This window comes from Athene noctua, chromosome 11, assembly GCF_965140245.1.
Source record: "Athene noctua chromosome 11, bAthNoc1.hap1.1, whole genome shotgun sequence".
NCBI classification, from domain to species: Eukaryota; Metazoa; Chordata; class Aves; order Strigiformes; family Strigidae; genus Athene; species Athene noctua.
The window spans coordinates 22,471,510-22,494,739 of NC_134047.1; the positions used below are offsets into that span (position 1 = coordinate 22,471,510).

At 36.5% G+C, this 23,230-nt stretch overlaps 1 protein-coding gene across 2 annotated transcripts in view; it reads right to left on the minus strand.

Moving 5' to 3' along the window:
• Positions 1-1,484: 1,484 nt before the first annotated feature.
• Positions 1,485-23,230, minus strand: part of LOC141964462 (connector enhancer of kinase suppressor of ras 2-like) — a 205,228-nt gene continuing 183,482 nt past the window's right edge. For both annotated transcript variants that reach the window (XM_074914871.1, XM_074914870.1), the window contains 6 exons: positions 18,273-18,344; positions 6,644-6,714; positions 5,808-5,911; positions 3,853-4,360; positions 3,329-3,528; positions 1,485-2,940 (listed from right to left, as the gene is read on the minus strand). In XM_074914871.1, coding sequence (XP_074770972.1) covers positions 2,725-2,940; positions 3,329-3,528; positions 3,853-4,360; positions 5,808-5,911; positions 6,644-6,714; positions 18,273-18,344 — 1,171 coding nt within the window. In that variant the 3' untranslated portion in view covers positions 1,485-2,724. The remainder of the gene's footprint in view (positions 2,941-3,328; positions 3,529-3,852; positions 4,361-5,807; positions 5,912-6,643; positions 6,715-18,272; positions 18,345-23,230) is intronic.

Consider the following 23,230-nt stretch of genomic DNA (forward strand, 5'->3'; position numbering starts at 1 on the left):
AGAGATATCTTGTTTCATTGTTTACTGGGCACTTCACTGAATATGCTCAGTGGAAAATCGTCATTTCTGTTTTGAGTTACAATACAGTGGCATTTGAAATCCTTTTTGAAAGCTATTTTAAAATCACATTGATCTTTTTATTATAAAAACACAAACCATCCTTTCAATTTGAAACAAAAGACATGTTTAAATTCCTTTATGGATTTAGAAAGTTAAATCCATTTAACTAATTCTGTGACCATCTGCCACTGCTTGCACATACAGTATGAATTGTTTCTAAATGGCTTCTGTAATTTACCCCATTGCTTGCTTCACTATGTAATATTTCTCCTACATTATATGAAGGATAGTATTAAAAAATAATTAAATATATAACTTTTAGAGATCCGATATGAAAAAAAGCTAGGCAAATTCTCTCTATTAATGCTTCTAACTATTCAGTTGTCAAGTATCTACCAGTAAATTATCATCCAGTAAATATATTTCAATTTATTTCTACATTTTCCATGAATACCGCAACTCCAATATTGGCGAAACCTGTGGTGGCAAATTGTTGTTCTCTATTTCCTGTACCTTTTTTATTATCTCAGGTGGTTAGGCAGAGGGTGAAGTGCATGTTTAATATTCAATCAAGATACATACAGTGTGATCCTCTGAAGTCACAGGAGTTTTGCTGTTAACTTCAATAGAAATACTATTAGGCTCCAAGCATGCACTTAAGGAGATGTTGTCTTCAGTGATTCTTAAGTATGGAGTTAATTAGTCTGTTGCAGCAGGTGAAACATGCCTTTATGTATGTTCTATCCAACTGTTGTTATGTGGTTGTTGCAGTGATGCTGTGACTCAGTTGCCTGTGTGATGCAGAGAACTCAAAATAGCTGTAACACTACTAATAATGGCTTATATTGCTATAGACCATTAATGTTTAATCACCGCATCTACTGTGGTTCAGATAAAGGCCAGTGCTAATGAGAGTAAAAAACAAATCCGAATTGTGTTTCTTCAGCTTCTATATTGGGTTTACATGGCAAGGGTTTGGTCGCAGGGGGGCTGCAGGGGTGATCTCTCTGAGAAAAGACCAAGGGCTGCTCCCACGTTGGACACGGCCAGTTCCAGCTGGCTCTAAAACCAGCCAAGGTCAACCCACCACTGCTGCTTTGTGGAGACTGAACTAAACAAACAGGCTACCTTCACCCAGCTCTGGCTTTGTGAATAATTAAATCTCTTCCTGGATACTAGGACCTCATTGAAATAATGTTTTTTCCTATATTATATTGAATGTATGAATTTTACAGTTCTTAATGTTGGAGAGACAACTAGGTTTATCTTGTGAAAAACTTAGCAGTGAATACCTGTGTTTAAGTGAAATGGCATCAGTTGTATTCACATCCCCTTTGTTCTGCTTTCTAGAGATATTCTAGCAAGCATAGTCAAAGAAAATTGTGAATGGATGTTTGAAATTTATGTTCAGTAGCATTCAGAGCAATCTTTTTTTTTTTTTTTTTTTTTTCAAGAATACAAGTATTTTCTCCAAAATCGGATTCTTAGAAATCATTCTCATCCAGGCAAGGAAGTGAAATACACTGTGTGACGTGTGTCTTTCCAAACCAATCAATACAGATTGGTTTTCAAATGATGTGTTGAATAACTTCACTCACTTGCTGATGTACTACTAACAGTTAAAAATTATTGCCAGACATTACATAATTTTGAATAATTTTCTCAGCTCTAGATGTCTAGATGTCAGTCTATTACAGAATTTAATAGATTAGTTCAGGATCTTTTTTCAGCTTGATTCTTGTCCTTGAAGCATCAGAGCTTTTTTGAATTTTGTGACTCACAGTCACATGTCACTTAAATTCACAGTGAAGAAACTATGAAAACCTGCAGTATGTACCATATTCAGCGCAGATGTTTTTCTTTCACCATGAAATACTTCAAATTATATTAAAATCAGTTTAAGTTGCAGCATTAGTGAACAGCCAACATTGTTCTACTCATAGCTTAACCTCTGTGCCACACCTGCTCGCTTGTGTTCATTCATTTTAAAGGCAGGCACAGTATGTTACAAACACAGTATCTAAATGGCATGTACAGTATGCCCATAGGGCCAGATTGGGATCTATTTGCTAGATGTACAGTGTACATTTTAAGGCACACTATAGGGATTGAGTTTACATTTTGATAACTCTGTCCTTTTATTTGCAGAGATGGTCACTACCTGGAAATGTTGCAAAAATAAACGTTCATCTCTAAGAGTGGCCAATGTATTTATGTTTTCATTTTATATTTTTCTCAAGAAAAACGTGTGAAAATGTGAACTTTAGGGCATTTTAAAAGTAAATGTCAACTACCATGTCACATTTTATATACATAGATATGTCTTTATAGATATCTAAATATATAAAATGATTGTAGGAGCTCATACTATAAGCTTAGTTTTAGTACAGTACTTTAAATATACCGGTATTTATTTTTCAGTTACACTTCTGCACTGCTTCTTTCTAATGCAGAGCTTGGTACGGACATTGGTTGATAATAGCAAACAAAAAAATTAATAAAGAATATTATTGTCTTATCATGCAGTGTAGTAGGCATCCTGTGGCACTATTCTCTTATCCAATTTATGTACAGTACTGCTGAGCACGTTATCAATAAATATTACAGTGTTTCTCTTAATTGATTTTTCATGGCACCCAGCAATTATTCAGGATATGAGTCCTGTCACACGTGAGTTTCAATGAACGAGTGTGTATGTGTCAGCATTGGTGCTGAGGTTGCAAGTTCAGAGGCTCCATTTTGAGATTTTACAGCAGCACTGTACTCACAAATGTCCAGGAAAAACTCATAGTTCTTTAGTTTCCAATCTTTAAACTTCTTTGATGTTAAATTGGGATCATCCAGAAGGCTGTTGATAACTGTGAGGTCCCCCTCCTTCGCCTGTCAAATTCCAGAAGGACACAATACATGTCAAAATGAAATTTGTGCCACATTTTGTATTTCAGCACTTTATTTCTTCTTTCATTCTAATGCAAAGTGCTAGGGAAACTACTATGGACACTGGAATCTTTTACCTATATTCAAGAACTATTACAGCTTAAACTGTTTGGCAACTCAATCCTTGGCACTTTCTACAACATGCCTATAAAGACTGCCAAAGAGCTTTTTTTTCTTTCCTTAAACTGGAATATTTGCTTCTAAGTATTTTTAGTCTTTTCAGAACTTGATTCTAAAGCTACAAAGAAAGCCCCATCCATGGAAAACATTAAGAGATTATACTTTTACTGGTTTATATTGCTTATACACAAAGTTAATGATAAAGCCTTACTTTTAAAGTGCTCTTGAGAACTCTGATGTGGTGAAGCTTTTCATTGACAACTGGATCATTACATCGCTTTACAAATGACTTGCGGAACTCCTGCTTCGTGGAAGGACGCTGCTCTCCAAAAGCTGACAAACTAGCTTGTTCCAGAGACTTGTACAGCTCTTGCAGGCCATCTGTATTTTCTCCAATTTCTTTTATGTTTTCTGAAAGAAAATAAAGAAACTTAACTACAAATCTAACCATTCAGATGAGGTCTCTAAACTCAGCAAGCGATACTGCAAATTCATGTGTAAAGTAACCCTGTAACACAGTCTTCCAATTTTTGTTTTGATAAAACAAAAACATTTTGATTAGCCCCAAAGCTATATTATTAGCACTACATTCAAGCATTTCAACTCCTGGGTAGTGACTGATGAATTTGCCGACGTGTAACAATTCAACCACAAAAAACCTTACTGAGAATAATGACAATATTGCCCTGGCTTGCCATGGCAGTGAAGAGGACCGGAACATCTCCAGAAGCTTACCTTCTGCACAGAAACTATTATGCCTTCTAATAGGAATTTTTTCTTCTAGCTTCTCATCTGTTCCTTCTATGGATTTTACACTTCCCTTACACCTGACATCTCTGTTTCGGGGAAGGCTTTGACTGCGTTGCTTCTGTGGCCTGCTGTGAGAGCTATGTCCCCTTTGACATTCCACCAAAGGGAAAGGCCCTTCCTGCTCATAATTATGACGCCTTTGTACTGGCAGCGTTGCTTGTCTTCGTTTGTCCGGTGACATTCCAGTCCGGCCACTCATGTACTCCGCATCAGGAGGAACAGTCTGAAGAAAATGGAGCCCTGAACTGGTTAACGGAGTCTCTATCAGATCCTGCCACGAGCGTCTTTCTCGGTAGGGAGGTCTGCATCCCGAGGAGTGTGTGCTTCCTGCTACATCTTGGCGAGAATCCTCAGCCGAAGAATGAGAATATGTTGATTCACTTGAAAAGTGTCGACCATGTTTGGCTTCAGGGAATGGACTTGAAGAATTCACCTGAAAAGATACAAAAGCATCTGACTATAAGATGACGTTTTGAACAGTCCCAAGGAAATGACTACAGTGTAGAACATTCTATGATATATAATAATAAAATGAACTGATGTGTGTGTTTTGATATGTCATATTATGAACCTCTGTAAACAGAACATAATTATCAGTGTTATTAACTTTTATGCAATTGCTATGTTTTAACCACTCCCTATTCTTGTTTTGCACATTCTCTGCCCTTGAGCAACTCCTGCTGGAAAGAACAATACAATACTGGCACAGGTTTCCTGAAGACCTGCCCAGTCTACACTCGGTCCAGCAGTGTGCTGTGAAAACATGAAAGTCCCCAAAAGAAACCATAATTGGATTTCCTTTCTCTTTTTAGGGGATAAGTATCCAGCCAAACAGAAAAAAAACCACTTCAGCATCCAGGAATGTTTTTGAGTTTTGGGGGACTGCTGAACTTCTCAAATGATTTTAATTAATTCTGCTGGGTATGCATATTATAATTTTAATTCAAAAACAAAGAGAAAGGCAAAAAAGTGAAAAAACAGAAAGGGAGGGGCTTAACCTGTATCCCAGTTGATAAAACAGCATCACATGGGTGAAAATCAGTCTGAACTTCACCCATGTGATGCTGTTGTCTCAGTCACTCTTTCTTTGGTTCTGGCTGTGTGAGGATCGTGTCATTCACGCTGAAGAAAAATCTGAAAGAAAAATAGAGAACAGTCCTATCTGCGCTTAGAAACAGAATAATTATCACAGCCTGTCTATGTTCTGTATAAATAGAAATATTCTTATTTGCTACTAGAGCCTCTCCACATACAAAATGTTTTTTCCCCTCAGTTATCAAAACCTGGCTGTACGCAATATATTAAAAGTACTTTTACCAGCTATTTAACATCTTCTGACACTAACAGAAAATACTGTCACTACTATGGTATTGTACACAGTGCTTCACATTGTAAAAAAACCTTTGCCTCTAAAGATATGTTCTTAAAAAAGTGTTTGTACTAAAACATGATTACTGCATGAATATGCTCTGATCTTAATCTCTCGCATCCAGTATCCAATATTCATACTTGAAAAACAGTCTCAGTTAATACAAACTATCCCATCCACCACATCCTTTTCATATTCTGCATCAAAGTCAACATTTGAATATTCTGTTTGTCTTATTAGGTGTAGTCTCCTAAATCCTACAAGAAATATATTTACAGTCTGGTGACATATCTGTGTAAGGAGACATTTACCTCTCCTTCCTTTGGAATTGGGTCGTGGAAACATTCAGGTGTTAACTCAGGAGGAACCGCAGTAATTTCATTCTTACAATGAGATCCATCTTTGTTCTGCCTTTATGGCAATTAAACATTCCAAACCAAGGAAAATGCAAACCCAAGGCGCACAGATTTTTTTTGGTGACCTACTGTCAATTGCAATATTTATAACTCACAGAGGGTGTTCGATGATAAGTGTCACACAGTGTTGAAGAGCCTTCCTGCTTCAGGGTTAAAGAGCCGTCCATGTCATCTTGGTCGCTTTCGCTCCAGTAATCTGCTAACAAACCATTCGGGGTTTCACTCATGTGCTTTGCCACAAGAAAGCAGGTCCCGCATTTTAAAATAGCATTAGGATGCAAAAGTAAAATTTCACAGTCACCTAGGTGGTTTGGCAGTCCCTAAGGAATAGACTTGTGAAAATGTCTGGCACCTAAGATACACAGATATGTAGAAGAACCTTCAAACATTTTAGGATAGTGTTCCAGAAAGCAGGTTAGGCACCTAACTCCCACTGAACCTAAAAACCAGCTTCTGGTCACAGACTTTCAAAGAGAAACTTCATTCTGGATGCCAGAGTAGAGCTGAGCTTCAACACTTAATTTAATTATGTTAGCATGGGCGATGGTGAAAAAGGCAAGGCTGGCAACCGAGCTCAAGAGATGCAAAAATGGTTCTAAAACACATATTGACCTGTGTTTGTGATGTCTTCACTTGCTCTAGGGTGATGAGCACACCCGATGGCTGTGAACTGGGGGATCATACCTCACCTTGCATTCTCTTTATCGCTTGTTTTAAATATTTATTAAAATTATTACTTAGGGTTTACTTTTCTTCGGTGGTGGCACCAATACAGTTCTTCAAGGATATGGATCGTTATGAAAATTGGTATTTTAAAAGATATGGCACGTATGTTAATAAAGTCGGTTATGACATCTTCACATTTGTTTAAATAATGAACAGATATGTACTCTCTGCTCTCTCCTTTTACTTATAATCTCTGAAGGATTACCTTCATCTGGATGAATATCCTTGTCATCAGGTGTGTAACCAATTGCTGCGAGACCCAAACGATTCATCCATCTAATAGAACAATAAAAAACAAGGAAGAGAGATACTTAAAAGGAGAATCTAGTGTAAATCTGAGGACATGCATGTTCTTAACATTTGGAAAAGTCAGAGACAATGCTCATTCCAAAAACTGAGCACTGTTCAGGCTGTTAAAAACATGATTCAGATGTGTTCAGTTGTTAACAATTTTAAGTGAAGGATGTTCCAGGTCATGTACAATGCAGATGTACTTCTGGACTTCGTCACATCTCCTGGAGGATGTTTGCCTAGTGCAGTATCAGACATTACATTTTATTCTGCTGCCTAGAAAACTGAAGAATCAGGACATCAATCTTCCTTATGTCATCAAGAAAATGTGGAGCATACGTACCAATATGCTAACTTTAGCAAGGACTAAATGAAGTTTTTAGAATAGTCTGTGTAGAACAGAGAATGTCCAGCTGTCTCCACCTTAAGCAGAATCATATCCTCGCCAAGATGCATCTGCAAACTATTTGTGTGGAATGGTTTCCAGACACATTGTGTAAAGGAACATATTGAATCCATTCTGATTGCTACTTCTAGTGTTTTCAGGAACTTGCCTGAATTGCCAAAATTCTATAAAATGAGATAGAAATATTATAATAATTGCATGAAAACCTGTATTAGCAACCAAGTTGTATTACATTTGTGTACTCAAAAAGTTAAAACACACTACGACAGTGTTCTGACTGGTTATTTGCTAGTCTAGATTCATGATCCTGGTGATACAAATGTTTAGGGTTGCTGAGGTGTGATATCAATGTTATTTTCCTTTGATTTTTTAAATACAGATTCTTAGGTTTCTAAGCCAAGACTTGGTAAATCGAAAGTATATTAGTATTTGCATTTCACATTGATATTCTGTTTTCTTTGTCCCCAAATGCCCTTGTTTCATTAGGAAAATATAGCTTATTTGGGGAAAATACCTTTAGAATTTTCTTCATACAAGATTACTGGATGTTTATACAATATATAATTGAAGGACGGGAAAAAGGAAATTAACGCAGAGAAGAAAGCCACTTCTTAATGCTCAGCGAATGGAAAATCAAGACTCGGCTTATTTTCATCAACAAGGAAACATAACCAAAGAAAAGAGCCCTATTAATAGACATCTGTAATGATTGGGATGCGTTCTTAAGTATTCCTTTACTCAGTGACTAATTTATTTACCACGTCATTATTTTCGTAGTATATTGCACCTAAGTGCTTTCTAGATGCGGCTTTTTTCTTTTTTAACACTGCAACATAAAATTTGTTAATAATTACGTTCTTGGTTAATGAATCATATAATGACAAAAGCATCTTTCAAAGACTTCAGGAAAGACATGAGTATACAATACATACTATATAGTAAATTTTCTGCAGATTAAAGCAAGAAAACTATTCAGTGTAATTCTTCCTCACTTGAGCAGACAAAAAGCTTCTAAGGACATATGTGAGTGTATTATTGGTCTAACAGCACAGTATATGGTGTACACAGCAAGGAGGCAGAAAATGAAGGAAGAGTGCACTCTCCACTAAAAATAGCACACAGTTCAGCATGTATTGATCCCCTGGTCTAAGCAACGCTTTGCAGTTGCTCAGAGCAACGATCTTAATCTGTAATATTGGATATAACACTGACTCATTGTATGGCCTTCAGCAAATCGTTCTACATATCTTATGACTTTCATAAGTATCCAAAGGGGACAACAAATGTTTACTTCTTACAGGGAATTGTTATAGGTTTTAATTTACTCGCAAAACTATGAAAATATAAAGAATTGTACAATATTGCTTCGCCTTTCAGTATTAAAACAGAAGTGAGCAAATTGGAAATAAAAATGGAAATGATGATTAGTTGTCACAAAAATCAGCTGCAGGGTTGGGACTGCTTACAGAGACATTGTGTCAGCATGTCAATAACTCATCATTAGGAAGTAAATTTCAAATGGATTAACGTGTTTACAGAAAAGCTTTTCTATGGTGCTCACCAGCATAATTTCATTCAGCAAATGGCATGCTGATCACTTGACATTTGATTCTTTTGAAAGGCATATCCTTTATTGCAATAATTGAAATGACATCATACCCTTGCTCATTATTAAGCATTTGCATTCACTATTATTTCAACAGTTGTTCCTGAATTTCTAAACTCATCAGCATTGGAGCAAAATAGTTTTAGTCATCCTTTACCATATGGCTTGGACAATTAAGCAGAATGCCTCAGCAACTTCAACTAAGGTTCTGCCTAAGAACCAGTGATAAATTAGGACTACCATTTTCAAAGTTAAATGAGACTCAGCTATTTTGGTGGTCAGTGCATGGAAATTTATATTGTGTTAAATTTCTTGCCAAATTTATCTTGTTGTTCATTGTTAATTTGAGGGTTTCAAATGTTGGAAGCTTACATAGACAACAGTCAAAGTGTTAATATTAATCTTCAAGAGAACATGGATATTTTTAGCATATGCAGAGTATCAGCTTTATTCATATGGCAGTGTCCAAATCTGGAATTAGCAGAAGGTAATCTTCTCGCTCTAAGACTGCTCAGATTTTTCTTTTCCAAAGGGCAAGATCCCCAGCTATAGTTACAAGTACTTTCTTACCTCATTTACCACAATTTAGAGTTAGCTCTTTGCCAAGACAACAAAAAGGCTTATCTGATGACATTCAGTGGCTTATAATGATAAAATCTCTTACGATAAAAGAAAAAGAATCTCAATTTTAGGTTTTGTGTTTTTAAAAAAAGCACGGGTGAATGTTTTTGAGATTAATCAGGAGTTATAGAAGTGCTGAGATTACAGATCCTTTTCTCACAGTTAAAATTTTTTTTTTTCAAGGAAGTGCAAACTCAGTTCAAAAGGAACGCTGTGTAAACTTGATGAATTTACTTGATGAGCAAACCACTTCCATTTTTAAGAAAACAGGCAGTCAAGGTTATAAAAAGTTCTCTGTGGAAGGCTTGGAAACGCAGCCGTTTGGTTGTGAACTCGGCGCTGAATGCCTTGCAGGCAAACGTCAGGTTTCAGGAAGGCAACGGGAGTATGTGTCAGAGCTGGGCTCTGAGGGGTAGAAGACTGCATGTTTAATTGAAGGTCATGCAGTGCAAGACTATATGCTACACCTGACAAGCAGCTATAGTGAAAAAACCCCAGGAGAACATTTGTCTAATTTGGTTTATATAGCTGTACCCCTCATATATCTTGGTCCCCTTGAGGCAGATAGTTGGACTCTTCTTCCCCCCCAAACTCTGCCTTTTTCCTTTGATAATTTTAACAACTCTTGATAATTAAACAACTTACACAGCAGGTTTCACTAAATTTGAGTCTAGGCCACTCAACAATTCTAGATAGACATTAGTTGTGATGACATGGAGCCATACTAAATATCCCAAGGATAATTTGTTTCAACGCTTTACCTTCAAAATTGTACAACATTTTCATAAGATATAATATCTTTCTTACTGATATACAGTGTAATAACTTAAAAATGATCAAGAAAAGTATTATTTATTTTTTATTGCCTGCACTTTAGTGAACCAAATGCAGTGAAAGGTAAGCCTCAGGTGAAGTTACCTAAATACGTAAGTAAGTTTTGTGCTTTGTCTCAATGGTTTAAATTCCAAATAAATCAGACTTGGCTTTAAATAGTTCTGTTGATTACAAACAGGCACCGTTGTCCTTGCCAGACCTATTTTATACCAAAGCATTGTAGGAAGTTTAAGTTAAATTTACTGAGATAATTCTGGTTAGTACCAGGGGATTACAGCCCAGGTCCTCTTCCGAGAGTCTGATTCTACCCCCAGGCCTGGAAAAATGATGATTACAAAGGCACTGACAGCAGTGATGAACTAAGTAGCTGTGACAATAATCAAAACTTGATATTGAAGAGTGAGTCATGCTTGAAATGCCCTGAATTGTCAGGAGTCAGGAGCACATTCTCTTCCTGATCGTTTAATAGAAACACTGGAAAATGTTAAAGTGAACCAAACCACCAGGAAAGCAATTTTGTATAGCTTCACTGTCCTAACACACTACATTAAAAACAAAAATATGCCATTACTTGTACAAATGCAGTAAGTTTCTGGTCACTGACATAATTTACTCCCAAGTATGGTGATGAGACAGTCCCAGGCCAGTGTGAGGTTCTAGGATTGAAGGCAATAGTAGTTTCTATAGTGGCATCACACTTCTCCTACTTGGCTATTCCCCTCTACGGTCCAGACTAAAATAGCACAAGTAGAAAAATCAAACCAATCTCAGTTATAAATTTGAGAAAACTATTCCATTTAGTGTGGGAGAATAAAAACTGAAAGCAAGAGGGTAATTTTTTTTTTTTTAAAAAAGAGGTGCAAGGCTGTTATTTTTAGGGTTGTATTTAAAACCATTCCATAAATCCACAGAGAACAGGTCGGGAAGTGGAGAGTTTCTGTGGTTCAAGTAAGTTTTATTTGCTAATAGCCTCAATGTTGGATACAGATTTTGCAATACAAGTGACTTATATAGAAAAAATTATTTAATTCAAGTGAAAAAGTAAAGGATATGTCCTGAAAAGATGTAAATTCTAGAAAGATTCTATCCACTTTCACTATTTCTTTCTGTTAAATTTTCCCTTAAAAATAAAACCAATGAAATACTGAGGCATTAAAGAATAGAATGATAGTTATATATTTCCTATCTTTCTTGCATGTTTTCATCAATTAATACTTGCACTGTCATCTCAGGTTTGTATTAGAAATGTTTCAGTGCAGGCATATCACTTTCTTTGCTTTTGAGATTGCATCTACACTTGAGATTACTTCGTTAAAAGGAAAAACCAGAAGTAAAGTAGAGGTTAAGTTTGACTTAAGCAAGTAATCTTTAAATCTGTTAAAATATAGGTTTCCTTGAAACATTTATTCCATATGTAGGATTTATCCAGTGCAATTTACATTTAATTTCTGATTAAAAACTTTGTATTTTTTTTTTCTTTTTACATCACTGGGATAATCAGATTCCAGAATTCACTGTAAAATTCTTTGCAACACAGAATTATATTTTAAAATTGATTTTGTACTTGGTATGCTGGCTTCTTCCTGACCAGTCCTTTTTACTGGACACCAAAAAACTCAATACATTTTCCATTTTGTCTCCTAAGGTACAGTATTTTCATTATTTTCTAAGGTTATAGAGGTAAGATATTCATTTAACAGAATAAAGCTCCCTATAATAGGTATGGCTCAAATGATGCCCCGATTTTCCTCAACACAGAAGCAGCCCAAAATCGTAACTGATGTCTCACAGTGAAATACAACACTGAACAGAGTCTTCTCAATGAGCTCATCTCTCTAAATATATCAGCTCTCAGCAGCCTGCATTTCTACTATTTTATTTGTCACAGTTGCTGGAATTTGTTAAGTAAAATCATTCATGGGATAAACTGTAAGTACTCTCCGATTTGATAATTTGATATGACTCTGTTGATCTTGTTTCATGCGTTGTCTTCTTAGATTTGTCAGGCTGGAAAAAATATGAAAAAAGCCCCAGACAGCTTAAGAGTTGACAAGTGAACCATGGCAACTTAGGCTGTCTTTGCATGTGCGTCTACCTCATGCACTTAATGGGAATTTTTTTTTTTGACTTCACCCTGTCAACCAAACACAAGACTATGCCTTTGTACTTGGAAGTCTGGTTTGGTGTTTTTTTGTAGTTTTTTTTTTTTTTCCCAGTGGATGGTAGACAAAATAGTTCACTACTTCTGTAGCAAGTAAATTACCCTTCTGGTAACAAATGAAATAGCATCTTACTGTATAAATACAGTTGTGTATCATAGAGGATATGCACAAAATAACTTTATAATAGACTATCATTTCAGCTAAAACCAATAATAAACCCTAAGGAAATCTACCAAAACAGTCACAGAATCTCACTCAACTGGAACTTCTCTTGCCCATTTTCAAGCACATTTACAAACGTGTTTGTGGCAGCACTAACACCACTTAGGCAAATCAAAAAGGCATAGTCATGGCAAGCTTGGAGTTGGAAGCCGATACTTCAAGGAATTTATGAAGATGACAATAAGATATGTTCTTGATTAGTCAAATGCGGCTACTGGATTTCACCCTACTCATAAGACCTTTATTGGATTTACCATACTAATCTGGATAATTCACCAAACTTTCTGGGCATCCACCTAAAGGCAAGTACCAGCTGCTGCAGGCACCTATTGCTTCCTACACTGACTGTGACATTCTGTATGCTTCAGCGAAGAATCACAAATCATCAAGGTTGGAAAAGCCCTTGCAGCTCCTCCAGCCCAACCATGACCCTCCCCCTGACCGTTCCCAACTCCCCCAGATCCCTCAGCGCTGGCTCAGCCCGACTCTTCAACCCCTCCAGGGATCCCGGGGACTCCCCCCTGCCCTGGGCAGCCCATTCCAACGGCCAGCAACCCATTCTATAAATAAATGCTTCCTAATATCTAGTCTAAACCTTCCCTGGCACAACTTGAGGCCATTACTTCTGGTTCCATCGCTTATTACTTGGTTAAAGGGAGTTGCAGAGGGCCAGGAGGTTTCCCCTCAGCCTCCTCTTCTCCAGACTGAACCCCCCCAGTTCCCCCAGCCGCTCCCCAGCAGACCTGTGCTCCAGACCCTGCCCCAGCTCCGTTGCCCTTCTCTGGCCACGCTCGAGTCATTCAATGGCCTTTTTGGGGTGAGGGGCGCAGAACTGAACCCACTCACCGAGGGGCGGCCTCACCACTGCCAACCATGTAGTATTCTCCAGTCTTTCTACCATTCTTATGAAAGTACAGGTAAGGGATGAAAGCTGTAAAAGTGTATCCAAGCCAGGATTTCTTAATGTTTAATGCATGCTATAATTTTATATTTTATATTTTATTCAAGCTTTTACCCTAGTTTTCACCCAATGACTGGCCCAAAAGAAGCTTCAGAGAAATGAAACATTCTTTATGAACAAGGCAACTGAGTTTAGTACAGCCTGAAAAGGTATGGGTGAGGTTTTCTGGGTTTTAGAGGTGAATTTTTTTTTAAGAGACAGGATGAATTATTGTGAAATGATGTAATTCTACTTCCACATACTCTTAAAGAAATCAGATTAAACAGGCCAAACAATACCTGAGTTAATTATGTGTATTACTTATTTCTATTGCTAAAACCTTCAGATTTTGCAGTGTTAACTTAGTACCTCCAGTATAACATCACTGTATGTAACTGTAATGTGTGTTCATTCATCACAGAGAGACGTACAGCACTATAATCACAAAATCTGCTATATTAAATGCGGTTGAACCGTCTGACTCCCAGAAGAACTTTACCAATTCACAATGGTATTATTTACAGCAGAATTTGATTAAGTTAATTTTGCAATTTAAACTAGTACAGAAAGCCAATGCAAATCCTAACTCCCATGCATTAGGGATAAATTCACACCTGAATGCTAATTTGGATTGCATATTGGATAATTGCAATTGTGTATTGTGAACTCCTTTGAACTCCTCTAGTGCAATGCTATAAGCCAGTGGTTCTCGAACTGTATTCAGGAGGAAAAGGTAATTCACAAATTGATGGCAAGTAGTCCATAAATCGTTGCAAGGAGAAGTTAGGTGGCTAGCAAAAAAAAAAAAAAAAAAAAAAAGGAGATTTTGAAGACTTACAGCTCTGTACTAGTACTTCCCAGTGTAGTATTTTCCCCAGACAGAGCACTGTAGCTCTACTATTGCACTGTTCATTCCCATATACATTATGGTTTCATTCAGTCTCTGGGGCCTCCAGCTAATTCTGATCAAAAAATTGTTTTATGTGTGGTGCAACTTATGAGCTTTTATGTGAGAACAATAAATTAGAGGAATGAAGTGGCCTTGGGCACCAACTATTTTTCCTGGATTTGAAACAAGTTTATAGGAGCATAAAGGAAGAAGGGGAAATCCTCCTGTTTATGTTTACTTACAACACTATTGGGAATCTCCATTTCAGGGATTTCTACTTGAAAAGTACCTTTCATTTTCTGTAGACTTACCTCCTTGCTTTTCATTGGGTAAGGGACTGAGGAGTAAGAGCTCTTTAATAACTTACTTGGACTTGGCTCTATTTATTAAAGAACTCTTAAATTAGGACAGACAGATATGACATGATTACTCTTCTGCTCACTTCTCCAGTGATTCTTGTTTAAGGGGGGAAATGTGTAATAGGGGATTGTGTCTGAAATCTTTACTTGCCAAGGTCTTTTCTTAGGTGTTAACTTATTTGTAAGGGAAGACTGAAAATAAATTAGAACTGTGAAAGATGCATTAATACCAGTCCACCGTCTGTTTTGATCAAGATCTGTCAAGGAGATTAGCATGCCCAGAATTTAAGGAAGACAGCTGAATGAACTTTAGTAATAAATAGGATGATTTAGGGAAAGCCTTGATTAACTCACTTAGTGATATTCTATACATAAAAATACAGAGGATATGCACCCTGACATTTGTTTATAATCAATAGAGATTTAAATTCAGAATACTTCAATTTTCAAACAGTATCTAAGAAAAATATTGTGTTAGAATCTTCCATGTCTTTACTCTGAAAATATTGGGAGTGACCCCTACAAAATCAATCATCATTCTGTTCCAGTAGGTAGCAGATATTTGTTATATTTATTGATTGAATGCAAAAGATTTATGGGTGTTATTAAAATTGCAAAGTTAACCCAGTTATTCAAATCAAATGTGATCAAATTATTCAGCCTAAAATAGGAACTTTTTTTTACTTTAATAGTTGGAATCCATAAGGAGATTGTAAATGCACTGTACTGCATACTTCAATCACATGAAAGTTTTAAATAAAGTAGATATTGTAAAACCACTGAATATTAAATTCAATGCTAATTTCCTTAGGAGCATTAAAGCTATAAACAGGTTATGCATGGTATGGTAATAGATGAAGCACTTCTGGGAAATAAGGCCTTTAACAAGCTTGGAGTACCCCGTGACCGTGGCAAGCAAAAGACGAGCTCATCAATTTCATTATTAATTCATTTCTAAGAACACAACTATGCTCATGTAAGACCTGACAAAACAGCACGAGCATTAATTTTGCAAACCAAAGTCTGTCTGCACCATGCAACACAGCAGGCAAAATTCAGCTGCAGCAGAGTAACTAGCTGCTACATACAAATCAATTACTACCCATTGGTATACAATTCTTTCAACAGCAATGCAGTATTAAAGGCAGATTAAAATATTCTGGAGTTGAAAAAAAAAATTAGTGAACAGTGAATCTGAAATAAGAAACAGTAAAAACGGCTGTTAAAAGAAAAGCTGGTGGTAAATGCAGTTGGCGAAGGGGTATGTGTTCCCCACATAGGGACTGAAGAAGTGCTATGTTCCTCTCCATATTAAACTCCTTTCCTTTACAGCATGGAAGATCTACCCTTCTGTCAGCGTAGAAAATCCAGTTAAATTTCATGGTGACAGCAGGAGTGTGAGATACCACGCAGAGTATTTGCCCTATTTCCTCAGATTACATGGCTAGCAATTTGCTGGGAAGACAAGAGATTTGTGAAATTAGTATTTTAAGTGCATTTTTCATCTATGACTCTTGCTTATTCATTTCAAACTTCACACAGGGTATCTGGGAGAAGGAATTCCAGGCGGCATGTAAAATGCTGTAGGGGATGTCCAGGGATTTTACAGAGGTAGCATAGTAATCTATCATTTGGGTTGGGGAGTGAATTGCAATTACTCTACAGGAACGGCATTTCTGAGGGAAAAATACTGCAAAAAAATACTTCAAGAGAAAGTTCACCCTTTGTCTTCTCTCATGGGGACCAGACCCAAAAAGTCAGGCTTTCATAAATTCCACACTAACATGGCAGTATGATATGAAAATACATCCTGGCACTTTTCCAACTGTTACTCTCCACAAAGGCTGTAAACTGTCATAAAGACAGCTTCGTTGGCTCCCCAGTGGAGAAAAATCAATAAATATTGTAAGAGCGGTTTATTGAATATATGTCAAGACTTCCTGGTTTTTCTTGAGTGAGATCATTTTATGGTATAATAGAAAGATATGATCAATGAAACTTCAACAAATCACAGCGATCAGAGCGGGGAAAATCAAGGGAGCAACCATGCATAGTTAAAAATAGCAGAAAATCCTCACTTCAGTTTTGGACTAAACAAATCTCAGCCATATTAAATAACTGAACAATAGAACATTATTAATTGGAAAAAGTATTTTTCAGCAAATTTATGTCCTAAAAATGACAGCTAGCCACAGTGAGATACTCCTGAGAGCTGAACTTCATCACCAACATCAATGGATGATGAACTAGCCTGAACTGTTTTAACACAGCCAGTCTTACACATCAATACAGTGTTTCTTGAAGGGCCCTGTAAGCCCAGAATACAAATGTTCAATTTAAAAATAATTTTTAGACATTAGTATTCCAAAGAAAAAAGTTCAGCTGTATCTGGAGGTAGTTGTGTCCTTCTAAGTCTGTGAACAGAAAGAATCACCTAAATCACAAAGTTCCAGCAGTCTACACCAGGAAAGATTTAAGCCTTCAAAGTACGGTAACATAGTCCCATGTGTCCTCGCTTTTGACCTCAGCTGGGAATAAACAAATTCCTGATGTAACAGGAGGAGGTAGAACATTTGACTCTGCCTTTGAGGATCAAAGGTACCTCCCCACCTTTATCTAAGCTCTGCCTTCATCACTGAGTCACGAAATAGAAGCACAGAGTGATTTAGGTTAGGAGAGATCTCCGGAGGTCGTCTGTTCCCACACCCACCCACAGCAGGGCCAACTTTACTGTTGGATCAGGCGGTTTAGGGCCTTGTCCAGTCAAATTTTGAATGCCCTCCCAGGACATCCAAGGACATTTACAGCAATGCCAACAATGGAACTTTGCTAGCCTCTGTTCCTTGTTGGGACAGTGATGCCATGAATAAAAATTACTGCTGGGTTTTTTGTTGTTGGGGTTATTTCTTGGGGATGGGAGAGTTTGTGGTTGTTTGGGGTTTTTTTTACCAGATTCTGGCATGAGAATAAATGCATCTCATTAGTTCAATCCCATTCCCGTTTAAAAAATTACTTCAAATTCTTTTTCTCTGGTTTTGGGTCATGTCACATTACTGTGGATTGTCACTAGAGCTAACTTTAAAATATCTTATGCCATCATGTGGGTGTACTCTTGGGTATGAGCTTTGATATGTATGCATTGGTTTTATGTACCAGAAACATTTATCACACATTAATATTTCTAGCCTTGGTCAACAAAAAATTAGAAGTGTGATAAACTTCATGCTCATTAACAAAAAAATTAGAATGAATGTAGGTGAGACCACCACAACTAACTTTCCTAATACACCTTTGCAGAATTGTGATGTGTGGCTGCACAATTTCAGCAAGTGAGCCACACAATGTAATGTACGACCTAAAATTAATGGAGGACTAAATGAACTAAGTACTGAGAACACTATCAATCAGCATTACGTCATGCTCCAAGATATTCCTATGTGAGATCTGAGTTATTGAAGTAGCATGATAAAGAATATACCACAGTAAAGAGGAAACATTTCTTACCTATTCATTTCTTCAAGGCAGTCTGTTGCAAAGTAGAAGCTCTTTATTTTGGGGTGGCATGCTTTGAAGGCACTATAAAATAAGCACAAAGAATAAAAAATACCTTTTCTTTCAGTTTGTCTGCAAATATGCAAGACTGAGCTGCTCTATGATTCTTCAGGATTTTCAAGTTTCATAAGCTTTTTGAATCTTCAGTTGGAATTTTGCTGGATAAACTTAGTCCTACTGATCTGATGACATCTACATCTGCGCGCCTAACCGATACTTTGTAGAAATTTCAAAAGCCCTTGAATGACTTAGAAATAGAAATGCTTTCAATAACCGCTGACGTTATACATCTAAAAACTTCTTGGGTGAATTTGAAAATTATACCGGGTATATTTAAGTACCTCTTAGTTGTATTCTAACGATCAACTAAAGGAATGAGAGTTTGATCCCACCACCTCTTCTCATATATTTAGATGACTGTGTTTTGTGTCCTACTCAAAGAAAAAGAGAGGGCTGACAATGCCTGTGTTATAACTGTCTCATATCTTTATTGTAACTTTGATTCTGAAGATACACATCGATTTATCCAAATTTTATTTGATGTTAATAAATGATGAAGAGAAGGAATATAAAGATGAATATCCAGCCAGTAATTGCATTCAGCTGGAGACAACATTTACAATACAGCACACTCAAATTTCCTTTACTTAGTCATAAGACCGTAAAATCTCTACAATAGACTTAAATAAAAGAAATATTTCCTAAATTTAATACAATATATTTTTAATCCCCAATTATAATCTTCATTCAATTTGAGTTTAACAGAAGCAGTATGGAAAGTTCTAAGGAATATCAGTGGCAGGTTTGCTTTGTTTGGAAGTAGATTAATAGTAAAGAAGTTCCTTAGACAGTCTTAACTCTTTAGTCACTTTTAATTCCAGCAATTTCTTTTTCAAGTTACTCTAAACCAACCATATCCCAACTACTTTTCATCTTAATCTACTAATCTTTGCTGTGTTTTTCCTGCAGTCAACATGAGTCATTAATAGTTAATGCTTCTTCATTGCTCCTTCATCTTGCACCTAGCAAATAAAGAGTTGCCAATGTTTAAATTTAAACCTTTTGATTATTGTTACATTATAATGTGTGCTCAATTATACATATTATATGTATATTATATTTTTATTGCACAGTCTGTTCTTACAGATAGCTTTTGATTCAAGAAGTCCTAGTTGTTTAGGGGTTCCCCCACCTTTAGTGATTTTAAATTTATGCAAACGTTAATTTATAGAGTGAAATTCTTTGAAAAGTGCAAGTTAAATTAGAAATCACTGGAATAGTTTCAAAAGCACATGACAAGAGATTTAACTTAATTTTAAAAGTCTGTACTGCTTTACTGGTGTAACTAGTGCAATATTAGTAACCTAGTATACTATATTCTTGGCTACACTGGCCCGAGGTCCTGCATAGGAGCATGACAAAAGGCAGCTGTAAGACTGCCATTGCTCTGTGTATTGCTAATATTCCTTCTCCTTCCTCAAATGGCAATTCCTTCACCAGCCACTTGGCCAGAGTGAGTCAATTCTATCTGACTGATTTTGCAAGACAAGGTCTTGCATCTTGTGTCCAGATGTCACTACCTTGCACTGTAGTGTATTCACACTACGTGCATGAGAAAATAATCAAGCTCAACATCTGACAGCATGGATGATTGTGGTTCACATAAAAATGCTTTTTATTAATGCTTTTATATGGTATAATCCCTCAGTTGAACAGTTAGTTGAAAACTGTTAAGAACAGTAATAATATTTTAAATTATATTCACACAAAAATTTTGTAAAAAGAGTATTGCTATCAAGGAAACCACAAACTTGGAGCACCAAAGACTATGTTGATGAGTTGGCAAATGTTAAAAAAACGCCACACTATCATTCATAACATTTATGTTAAAACACTGACATTTAAATGGTAATTACCAGATGTAAGAATAAGATTAGGAATCATTACACATGGCTTATGAAGAACCTGTGATGCAACATCTCCACTATCAATAGCTTAAATGCAAATGAGTGTATTATTAATTACTATGATTTATTGCAGTTTTCAGAGACAAAAATGAAAGCTGAAGAAACTTCACTTGGGCACACTGGTTTTCTCTTATATATTATTCACACTAATGCGTACAGTGACAGGCTTTCCTAACAAAAGCTCTGCAGAAGAACGAGACAGCAGCAGAGTTGCACTTGTGTGCAGTTTCCTTTGTCATGAGACTAGAAGTATATTAAAGGTCATTTTACCTTTGCACAGAGGGTCATCATAAAACATCTTAACTCCATAAAAGAAGATTTGAAAGGTATTTAAGTATTGTTTTGGCATCTGGAAATTGATCATTTCAACTGCAGATCCTCATCTCCCTAGTTACTTTTAATTTTACAAAGAATTTTGTATGGAATTTGTGCCAATGAAATTTGAGTACATAGGAAATCCTGAATATGGAGGAAACTTTTCTGCTGCCCACTAGATGGCATACACTTTTTAATTATATCTACTGAATGTTAATATTTTAATGCTTAAGATTTTGATTATTATATAAATATAGTTTTAAGTATACTCTGATCAAATTTATGATTTCTTTTACCCTATTTGTATAATGTGATTTTAGTGTCAAATATTCTGATAATTCTTAGTTTCCTACTTCTTAATGTGGAATTTTTTACTCCCCTTATGTCAGCTGACTCCCAGCAACTCCAACTGCTCTAGTAAAACACATTATATCCATCTGTGAGTAAGAAATGTGAAGTAGTTCTGTATATGCCTGCATACACACACATATCTCAGAGTGGTACGTCACACTTTGTTAATTACACACTAATTGACAAATACTATACCTCCTTACAGAACTTAATTTTTAATACTCAAAATAGAAAGTAATTACTAAACAAATACCTCTGCATTGTTCCACTATTTAAGCATGATATGCTTTTTTCACAAAGTATCTTTTGCTGCAATGTCAGTTTTCAGTTGGTCTGAATTCTGTGCAACTTCTCCACCTTCTAGTGTTCCATTTGCCCAACCATCCTCCAGTTCTGAGATTTAAGTATTGGCTTGAACTGGAGAGGATTATGTGGTGGATCTAAAGATTCTAATTCTCTTGATTAATCCTGTTAGAGTATCACATGATGGACTTTCTGCTTGTAAATAGGATTATTTTCCTAGACAGGAAATTTACATACATAAAAGCATTAAAATGTTAATATTAAGGTTTCAAAGTCAGCCTTTTAGAAGTTAGACTATGTCAGAGTTAGTGTGATAAACAGTACCTAAATTTGGCTCCACTGTGCTCGTGTACTGTGATACAACCTATGACTATGTACTTGAACGTTACATTCTCACAGGAACACTACCTCAACGGTGGTGGACTTGCTGGAGAGATGAAATCAGGATTATGCAAGAGATGAGGCTACTTTCTCTAGGACCCCTGTTCCCAGTTGTTAAGGAATTTGTGAATGTGTCATAAAATGCAGAATGAACAAGAATTTTTTTCACGGGTAAATCAGCTAAATGCTGAAGGTCTTCCTGCTTATGTGGAGTTCTCGCATGCTCAGTCACAGTGAACCAGACAATAATTGGTTACTACATGACTGTTCCTTAATATCTTTTTGCCTGATACTCTGCTAGTTTAGTGAAGTGGTGAGCAGTTACAGCTGCAGTAATGTATTGCACTCGTTACGTATTTACACACGCTGAAGAAAATAGGTCTTTAATGTTATGAAATGGAAATCCCAATTCTGTGGACACTTTTCATTTAAATGATTTGGAGTCCTGATTCTGGGCTACAAAATGTGACAATAAATACATCTTCATCTCCCAGCAGTGTCACAAAGATAATCATTAGGGAAGTGTTTAGATACATTAGCATTAAGAACTGTGGAAAAGTCTTCAGGGGAATAATTCTATATGTATAGAGAAATACAAATAATGCAGAAGAAAAATACCTATGTCTTTACCTTTGGCTTGTTTTGGAGGGTCCCAAACTGGATGCAGTGATCTAGACGTGGTGTAATAAGTACCAAGTATAAGGAAATAATCACTTCGTCTGCTGGCTGCACTCCAGCTAACACAGCCCAGGAGGCTGTCAGCCTTCTTTCCTAGGGGAACCCATGGGCGGCTCAACTTTGGTTTGCTGTCTACCAAGACTGTCAAGTTCATTTCAGAAGTAGTAATAAAAATTACTGAAACTGTGACAACCTTTAGGGTGTAACTTCATGTCTACCTATACTATATCAATGACATTTATATAGAATTCTGGCTGCATAGTTTCAGTATGAAGTGACAACGGTATGGCATACGCTCTCATAAATTTAAGACCTAAATCTGCTTTAATTATGCAATGAGAATTTTCACTAGGTGGAAATTGTTGTAAGTTCAGGCAAAGCACTAGTTAATGGTGATTAATTATATATATAGTTACATTAATCTTTAGTCTTGCTCATCAACTCAATCATGGGGCGTTGTAATTATCAGTATCTTTGAAACTAACATGCTATTCATGTCATACCACATCACACAAACTGAAATAACTAAGATTTCTAATACAGTAGGATAACTTTTAATCATGACGATGCAGGTGTTGCCTAAAAGCAGTGGAAAGTTTTTCAGTGTCAACGCAAGAAACCTCCTCTCTCAGGAACAAGGTCATTCTACATCCAAATATAGCCTGGAGAGCCAAACCAGTCTGAAATAATGCCATGATTCGTATAACAATCAGGGTACCTTCATTAAATGCATTAGTGAGGCAAACCATCAAACCACACAGAATGATGCATTCAATTACGATATATTCTTGTGAAAGCTTTCTTAAGACTATTTCATTCAATGTATCCCATGGACATTAGGAACAGTCATTCTGTAAAACAGCATTCCCCACCTGACAGAACAGTGGAAAAGATAAAATCTTATTCAAGTAAGAC